The sequence below is a fragment of the Nannospalax galili genome, unplaced genomic scaffold (assembly GCF_000622305.1).
Source record: "Nannospalax galili isolate Female #2095 unplaced genomic scaffold, S.galili_v1.0 scaffold1077, whole genome shotgun sequence".
Classification (NCBI taxonomy): Eukaryota; Metazoa; Chordata; class Mammalia; order Rodentia; family Spalacidae; genus Nannospalax; species Nannospalax galili.
The window spans coordinates 1,450,104-1,458,938 of record NW_008340429.1 but is presented as its reverse complement, the minus strand read 5'-3'; the positions used below and the strand labels follow the sequence as shown (position 1 = coordinate 1,458,938).

The 8,835-nt window shown below is 46.1% G+C and overlaps 1 protein-coding gene across 8 annotated transcripts in view; it reads left to right on the top strand.

Annotated features, from left to right (window-relative positions):
* The window catches only part of Arap3 (ArfGAP with RhoGAP domain, ankyrin repeat and PH domain 3), a 28,134-nt gene that overhangs the window by 16,872 nt on the left and 2,427 nt on the right, over positions 1–8,835 (top strand). For 7 of the 8 annotated variants that reach the window (XM_029564705.1, XM_029564706.1, XM_008835509.3 and 4 more), the window contains 12 exons: positions 1,325–1,537; positions 1,789–1,894; positions 2,808–2,955; positions 3,248–3,316; positions 4,603–4,677; positions 4,773–4,887; positions 7,150–7,278; positions 7,360–7,493; positions 7,726–7,808; positions 7,903–7,938; positions 8,345–8,408; positions 8,516–8,653. In XM_029564705.1, coding sequence (XP_029420565.1) covers positions 1,325–1,537; positions 1,789–1,894; positions 2,808–2,955; positions 3,248–3,316; positions 4,603–4,677; positions 4,773–4,887; positions 7,150–7,278; positions 7,360–7,493; positions 7,726–7,808; positions 7,903–7,938; positions 8,345–8,408; positions 8,516–8,653 — 1,310 coding nt within the window. Of the gene's footprint in view, positions 1–1,324; positions 1,538–1,788; positions 1,895–2,807; positions 2,956–3,247; positions 3,317–4,602; positions 4,678–4,772; positions 4,888–7,149; positions 7,279–7,359; positions 7,494–7,725; positions 7,809–7,902; positions 7,939–8,298; positions 8,409–8,515; positions 8,654–8,835 lie in introns of those variants that run through there. The other variant, XR_003849886.1, reaches the window with a different exon arrangement.

The following is an 8,835-nucleotide window of genomic DNA, read 5'->3' as shown; positions in this document are numbered from 1 at the left end:
TATGATTGATTCATTAGCATTGAACTCAAATACAGTGGCAGCGTAACTTATACACTAATGGAGCTTAGCTAATCCACACAAATGTGCTCTGAAAGACATATGACAGTGCTCTTATGCTTTGAAACACTAGATAGAATTTCAGCTTTGCACATATTGGGGGACATTTTAAAGCTGTGAAATCATCAACAAAAAGAAAAAAAGAGAAAAGTGTGTCTAAATATCTTGTAAAAGGGACATATGTGACTAAAGATATAGCTCAGTGGTAGAGTATTTGCCTAGCATGTGTGAGGCCCTGGGTTCTCTACTTAGCACCGCAAAAAGAAAGAAAAAAAGGGGATATTTGCTTATAATCTGAGATCTTAGCAAGGAACATATGCATGGGAGGAGGAATCAAGTTTTTACTTACTCTGCACATGTTCATAAATTACTGTGGAAGTACTAAAAGTACAGTTAGCTCTCTATAGCCACAGTTTCTACATATGTATATGCAATCAACTGAAGATAGAAAATATTTGAAAAAATGGTAATGAATATGTAGACTTTTCTTGTCATTATTCTGTACATAAGACATAACAGGTTTTAAAAAATATTTTAATTATTATTTTTATTTTATGTGTACAAGTATATTGCCTGCATGTATGTGAGTGCACCCGTGTAGTGCAATGCCACAGAGGTCAGAAGAGGGCTTCGGATTCCCCTGGAACTGGAGTTAAGGACGGTTCGTAGCCACCATGTGGGTGCTGAGAATCGAACCCGGGTCCTCTGCAAGAGCAGTCAGTGCTTTTGACTGCTGAGCCATCTCTCCAGCCCCAACATAACAGTGATTTACAACATATTAGGTATTATAAGTTACCTGGAGATGATGTACATAGGGTTACATACACCTTTTGATATATAAGACTTGTACAGCCATAGGTTTTGTTATTTTTAGGGGGCTGCTGGATCCAGTCTCCCATGGATACTGAACAATGACTTACGGATGATAAGAGTTACAAATAAATTTTGGTAAACAGGTGAATACTTAAATACAGAGGGTGTGGCTAATGCAGGTCAACTATTACGTGATTTCAGGGAGTACTTCTTAAGAATAAAAGTGAGAGCTGCGGCATGATGGGGATGCCAAGTGTGACAGCGAGGTCAGGAAAGGACTTTCAAGCAGGGAGTTGAGAACAAAGACTAGCCCAACAGGTAGCTGAGACCAAGTACCCACATACCATGGAGGAGTTGGAGAGGGGCCACTGGGTGGATGGTAGAGAGGGGCCTCTGGCTGGGTGGTACTCTGTCTTTTGGGTAATGGTAAACAGGAACCTCTGGCTATTTTCAGGGCTTCAGCTAGAAGGTGTATATCGGAAAGGGGGTGCTCGGGCCCGCAGCCTGAGACTCCTGGCTGAGTTCCGGCGGGATGCCCGGTCAGTGAAGCTCAGACCAAGGGAACACTTTGTGGAAGATGTCACTGACACACTCAAGCGCTTCTTTCGAGAGCTTGATGACCCTGTGACCTCAGCTCGGTTGCTGCCTCGCTGGAGGGAGGCTGCAGGTACTCCCAAGACCCAACTGGGAATCTCCATCCTTCCCTATCAGAAACCATGGAGTTCTCTTGTGGGATTGGGAAGCCCCCTCCTCAACACTCCCCATCCTGGGCGATCATCCAGAGACTTGGCTCAGGAACTAAGAGGCAGAAAGAGACACCTCTGTTCCATCCTGGTTTTGTTTTTCCCCAAATCTCTGCTCCTAGCCTTCATTGTCTCTTCTTGGATCCTCTCCATCTTTCCTCCCCTCCATCCCCAGAGCTTCCGCAGAAGAATCAGCGCCTGGAGAAATACAAAGAAGTGATTGGTTGCCTGCCTCGAATTAACCAACGTACACTGGCCGCACTCATTGGGCATCTCTATCGGTCAGTATGGTTAGGCCCACTCAGCTTCATTTCCTGGTCCTTCATCACCTCAATCCAGTACCACAATTTCATTCATTCATTCATTCATTCATTCATTCATTTTTCACATAGCCGTTAAGTAAAGGTGTTGTAGACAAAGGTTCAGAGGATGGATTTGGGGGTCAAGCAAACAGGCTTTAATCTGACTCTATTATTCTAGCTGTGTGATTTTAGGTTAGCTGTCTGTTCTCTTTGAGCCTCAGTTTGCTTATTCCTAAGCGGAAGATGAGATGTAATGAAGTTTCTACCTGATAGGTTATATGAGAATGAAATGAGATAATCCACGTGAAATTCCTAGTACAGCACATGGCATGTAACAAGCCTTCAGAAATAATCACTCTTAAAAATTATTCTGTGATTAACTGTAAGAGATATAAAAATGGATAAGATACAAAAATACCTGTATGGGCCTGTTGGGGAGAGAAGCCTTTGAATGACGTGAGGGTGAATCCCTGGCTGTGTTGTACTGGTTATATAATATGTAGGTTTGCCAACTACAGGCCCAAGTATCAAATCCAGCCCATTGCCAGAGTTTCCAAATAAAACTTTGTATGTAAAGTGTAAAGTCCTGCCCATTCATTTATGTCATCTATGGCTTTTTGGCAGTGTAACAGCAGAGCTGAGGAGTTATGACAGACCATATGGCTTGAGGGCCTAAAATATTTACTGCCTTCCCCTTACATGTGGGCCCCTGCTCAATTTGTGGTCACCCATACCTTAACTGTGTCCCTGAGAGATTCAAAGTTCCTTGAGGCCAATATTATCTTATTTACTGACATATCCCTAGTACTTAGCCTTGAGCCTGGCATACCATAAATGTATAGTAAACATTTGCATGAGCTGCACTCCTCATGACCCTAGTTCCCCTCTGCAGGGTACAGAAGTGTGCATCCCTAAACCAGATGTGTACACGGAACCTGGCCCTGCTGTTTGCACCTAGTGTGTTCCAGACGGATGGGCGGGGAGAGCATGAGGTGCGGGTGCTGCAGGAGCTCATCGATGGCTACATCTCTGTCTTTGATGTAAGGCTTTCCCGACCATGATCTATGACCTATGGCCTTACCTCTGTGAGACCCAGACTCTGACTCTCCATCCCCCAGACCTCTAGACTAGCCCTCCGAAGCTTCTCTGCACTGGGAACCTCCTCTCAGAGCTCTGGGCTTCTCCCACAATCTAACCCCCAATATCTTCTCCCTGTTGATTCCTTGTAGTTCAGGCCTCCAACCTTCTTGTCCATGGCCCCTTTGGCCTTCAGTTCTGCCCTGCTTTCCTCTTTTTCTAGCAACCCCACACCACCTTTTGGATCTTTTGCAGATTGACTCTGACCAGGCAGCTCAGATTGACTTGGAAGTCAGTCTCATCACCACCTGGAAGGATGTGCAGGTAACCAGCTCTGATCTTAGATTGCTGAAAGATGGCAGGAGGCACACCATGATAGGAAATGGCTCTTCTGCCCACTAGAGGAAGTTTCCTTTTAGCCTGTCCTTCTGTGCATTGACTGTCAGCTCTTTGGTAGACAGGGGATCCCCCAGGAAGGATGCTTTGAGCAATGTGTTTGCTCCATTTGTTCTGCCACAAAGATTCATTACAAAACAATGGTAGCAGAACCTTACTATTTTTGTGTATGTGTGATACTGGGGATTTGAAAAAATAAAAAAGCCTCATGCCTGGTGTGGTGGTGCACACTTTTAATCCCAGCACTCAGGAGGCAGAGGCAGGCAGATCTATGTGAATTCAAGTCCAGCCTGGTATACATGGTGAGTTCCAGGACAGCTGGGGCTACAGGGAGACCCTGTCTCAAAAAGTCCAAAAAAAAAAAAAAAAAAAAGCCTCACACTTGTTAGGCAAGTGCTCTATCGCTGAACTGCACCTCCAGCATTTCACTTCTAAGTATAAGAGACCCCAACATGCCTGTAATCCTAGCATTTGGGTGGTGGAGGCAGGAGAATCAGAAATCTGGCTACACAGAGAGCTACAGACTAAGATGGAGATGTATCTTAGCTAAAGTTCTTGCCTAGCATGCATGAAGCTCTGGATTCTTTTTCCAGCTCCACATAAAAAATACGGAGTTGGTGACACATGCCTGTAATCCCAGCTGTCAGAAGGTAGAAACAGGAGGATCAGAAGTTCAAGGTCACCCTCAGCTACATAGAAAGTTCAAGGCTACCTGAGACCCTATTTTATAACAAAATTGAGGTCAAGGCCAGTCTGCGCTAGTCTGAGACTTTATGGGAGGAGAGGGGGTGGTGGGGGCAGGGGCAGGAAAATACAATAGCAAATATTATTGAGGACTTCTTATATTCTCTAAGCACCTCTAATCCCACTTTAGCATTACACAACTCCATGAAATAGGTAACCCCATTTTTTCAAATAAAGAACTGAGGCTCTTGGGGTCACTTATTCAAGGTCACACTATGGTGAGTGGCTGAGATGGAACCCAGGTAGTCTGACTACAAACCTGTTCTCCCAGTCATTGTGTGGCACTGGGGTAGCACCACATGCAGCTAAACATGCAGTTCCGCACCTCCTGGAGTTCTCCTCTTCCAGGTCCCAAGCCAAGTTGGAGGTGAGGGTTAGAAGGAGATCTTTGCTGTGGGAAGTACCTATGAGGCATTCTCTGATACTGGTATTTTTGAAATCTCTGCGTCCTCCTTTCCCCCTCTCCTCAGCTGTCCCAGGCTGGAGACCTTATCATGGAGGTTTATATAGAGCAGCAACACCCAGACAACTGTGTTACCCTGAAGGTCAGTCTAGAGGGGACTGGAGGGGAAGAGAGAATGGGGTGGGGAAAAGCCAATGGTCTGATCACATGGATTCTCTGCTCTTGTTGGGATCTTAGGTGTCCCCAACACTAACTGCTGAGGAACTGACTAACCAGGTATTGGAAATTCGAGGGACAGTAGCAGGAACAGACTTATGGATGACGTTTGAAATTCTTGAGCATGGAGAGCTTGGTGAGTGTGACCACATCCTTGTGTGTGTGGTCATGTGACCTAGGTCATCACAGATATAATGGACATTTTCCTAGTCAACTTACCCACTTAAGAAGGCATTCCCTCTGTGCATGTTCTCTCTCTTTCTCAATCTTTTTGGCTTTAGTGGACCACACAAGCTCTTGGTTTCCCTTCTATCTCAATGGGAGCTTCTCTTTGCCATTTTCCTAGACTGAAATGTTAGAAGGACCAGGACTCAATCCTGAGCCCTTTCTTCTTTTCTCTCTATATCTTGGATGAACTCATCCTCCCCCGTGGCTTTAACTGTCATTAATTGACTCCCAAATTAATCAATTAATTTAAAGACAAGTTCTTACTATGTAGCCTTGTTGGATCAAGAACTCACTACCTAGATCAGACTGGCCTTGAATTGTGTTAATTCCCCTGCTTTTGCCTCCCAAGTACTGGAATTATAGGTATATACTACCATGCCTGGCTACCACCCCACACTTTCATCTCTGGCTCAGATCTCTCCTCTGCACTCTGCACTTACATATCCAAGTGCCTACTTCACACTTCTACTTCTCATATTCATCTCAAATTTACAGTGTCTAAGACTGACATTTCCTTCATTCCCAGTCCCCTCCTCCAATATAAACCAGGCTGTTTTCTGGTTTTCCTTTTTCAGCAACTAGAACCACAGTTCACGCAATTAAGTCCAGAAGACTAGGAGTCCTCTGGAGCGCCCCCCCCACCTCCCACTTCTTTCATCTTCATACTCAGCCCACCAACTAGTCCAGTTGATTTCATTCAAATCTGTCACTCCTCACAATCTCCACTCTTTCCACCGCCTAGTCATAGTCACCGTTATCCTAATGTGTCCCAACACGAACCACTAAAATGCATGGTTCTCAACTGGAAGTAGTTGGACAGTGTTCCATTCTTGCTTCCTATAATCCGTTTTTTGCACAGCAGCCAAATGGATGTATCAAGCATAAATTAGATCATACTATTCCCATGGTTAAAACCCTCTGATAGTTTCCCAATGAATTTAGAATAAAACTCAAAATCCTTCTTATGACCTGCAAAACCTTGGGTTTATGGCTGCTGCCTGTTCCTCAGGCCTCATCTCACATCACCCATTTCTTAGTTGTCTTTTTACTAGAGCACAGTGTGTCCTCCCCCACTGTGCTGATAACTGAACCTAGGGCTTTGAGAATGGAAGGCAGGCATTCACCACTGAGCTATATACAACACCTCTGCCCCCAGTCTGGCCACACTGGCTGTTTAGTTCCCCAAGTGCATATTTTCTGACTCACCACCTTTGTTCTTATATTTCATCTTATAAGATCTTACCTGAAGCTGAGGGTAGTGGCACACACCAGAAAAGGCCAGCAGATTGCCAAAGTTTGGAGGCCAGCCTGGTCTACGTAGCAAGTTCCGGCTAGCCAGGACTACATAGTGAGACATCATCTCAACAAACAAAAACAAATAAACCCAATCAATCAATCAATCAATCAATCAATCAAACAAACAAACAACAACAATAAAAGATCATCTATAATCTTAGGTAAAAGCATGGCCTGCTTTTCTTTTCTTTTTTTAAAATATATTTTATTTAGTATTTTTAAATTTTATGTGTATGAGTGTATTGCCTGCATGTATGTGAGCGCATCCGTGTTGTGCAATGCCTCAGAGGTCAGAAGAGGGTGTTGGATTCCCCTGGAACTGGAGTTAAGGACGGTTTGTAGCTGCCATGTGGGTGCTAGGAATTGAACCTGGGTCCTCTGCAAGAGCAGTCAGTGCTCTCAACCGCTGAGCCATCTCTCCAGCCCCCAGCCTGCCTTTCTTAATACCTTACCTACAGATGCAACTTCTGAAAGGCCTTGCCTGACTGTCTTATTTCATTTGGTGACCTGTCTTTCTGTTTCTCTGTCAATTTGTTCCTGTCCCTTTTCCCCCACTGTGTCTCAGCATATTGTTTCTTTTTAAGTAATTACTGGTCTCTATATTTTGTTTGCCTACCTGTTTACTATTGGCTCCTTCATTAGGCTGTGGCTTCAGGAAGGAAAGCCATGTATATCATGCTTACCATTGCATCCCAGGGCCAGCATGGTATCTGGCATAGAATCATTGTTAAAATAAATACCTGTGGATAGTTGGATGGATGCATGCATGAATGAATGAATGAATGAATGAATGAATGACTAGAGGGGGATGATGTGGGAGCTCTAGGCTTTGGTCAGATATGCTGATTACTATCTGCCCAACGTTTCCCTTCAGAGAGGCCACTGCACCCCAAGGAAAAGGTCCTAGAGCAGGCCTTGCAATGGTGCCAGCTTCCTGAGCCCTGCTCAGCCTCTCTGCTTCTGAGAAAAGTCTCCCTGGCACAAGCTGGCTGCCTTTTCACAGGTGAGCCTCCTCTTCTGAGCTCAGCTTTTCCCAAGCCTCTCTCCCAGGAGCCTCCATCCAGCATTGCCCTTCTGTGCCCAGGAGTTCGTCGTGAGAGCCCACGGGTGGGGCTGTTGAGGTGTCGTGAGGAACCATCTCGCTTGTTGGGAAGCCGCTTCCAGGAGAAGTTCTTTTTGGTGCGTGGCCGCTGCCTCCTGCTGCTTAAGGAGAAGAAGGTGAGGCCCTGGAGCTAGAGGGGTGGGTTGCTGAGTGGCCAGCCAGGTAGCAGGAGCCATGACTGTACTAACCCCTGGACTCCACAGCCCACACCCTCACTGATCTCATTGCTTCCCTGACCTTGACTTCTCTGAGTCCATGATCACATGTCCCAATGCTTCCATGACTTCTTGACCTTAACTATGATGTTCTTTTACCTCTCAACCTCACTTCCTCTGCCCATATTCTCAGAGTGCTAAACCAGAACGAGAGTGGTCTCTGGAAGGTGCTAAGGTCTACCTGGGAATTCGAAAGAAGTTAAAACCTCCAACACTGTGAGTTTTCTTCCCTATCCCTCATTTAGGGCCTTTCTGCCTTCACCCCTCTGGCTTCTGAAGTCACCCTGTACTGATTTCCTTTGCCTTCCAGATGGGGCTTTACTTTGATATTGGAGAAGATGCACCTGTAAGTACCTCCTGGCTGGGTGTGCCTCTATCTCAGCCCCTCACTCTGTGTGTGTGTGTGTGTGTGTGTGTGTGTGTATACACTCATGTATGTGGAATCCAGAGGACAACTTCAGGTGTCATTCATTAGGACGTAGGGCTTGCTGATTAGGCTAAACTGGCTGGCCAGTGAGCCTCAGGGACCTGCCTGTCTCAACCTCTCCAGCTGGGATAACATGCCCAGCTTTGTTTTTTTTTTAAACATGGGTGCTGGGGATCAAAGTCTGGTCTCATGCTTGCATGGCAAGCACTACGCCAACCGAGCTATCTCCACAGCCCCTGCCCCCTGTCCCCTTTCCTCCCCTTCCTTCTTCATGCCTAGTGCTAGGATTCCATCACTTTCCTGAATCCACTCTGATCACTCGCAGCTACTTGTCCTGCACTGACGAAGATGAGATGTGGGATTGGACCACCAGTATCCTTAAAGCCCAGGTGAGAAGGAAGAGGCTGAAGGCAGGGTCTCTGGTGGTCCTAGAGCCCAGTCATATCCCTCAGTGCCTTCCAAGTCCACTGGTGCTAACCTCCCACTCTCTCATTAGCATGATGACCAACAGTCTGTCGTCTTACGTTGCCGTTCCTCCTCTGATCTTGCCCATCAGAAGTTTGGCACTATGCCCTTGCTGCCCATCCGTGGGGATGATAGTGGAGCCACTCTCCTTTCTGCCAATCAGACCCTGGTGAGACACCCATCCCCAGCCTGTCCTAATCATCTGATCCTTGCTCTTCCCTTTGACACATCACAAGAGGAAATAGTGTGCCTGCCTGATGCTCCCCACTATACCGTGACTCTCCCTTCTCCCTTCTCTATGCCCCCACTCCCCACCCTCACCTCCTGTTGCCAGGCCTCACTGTGTCTCTG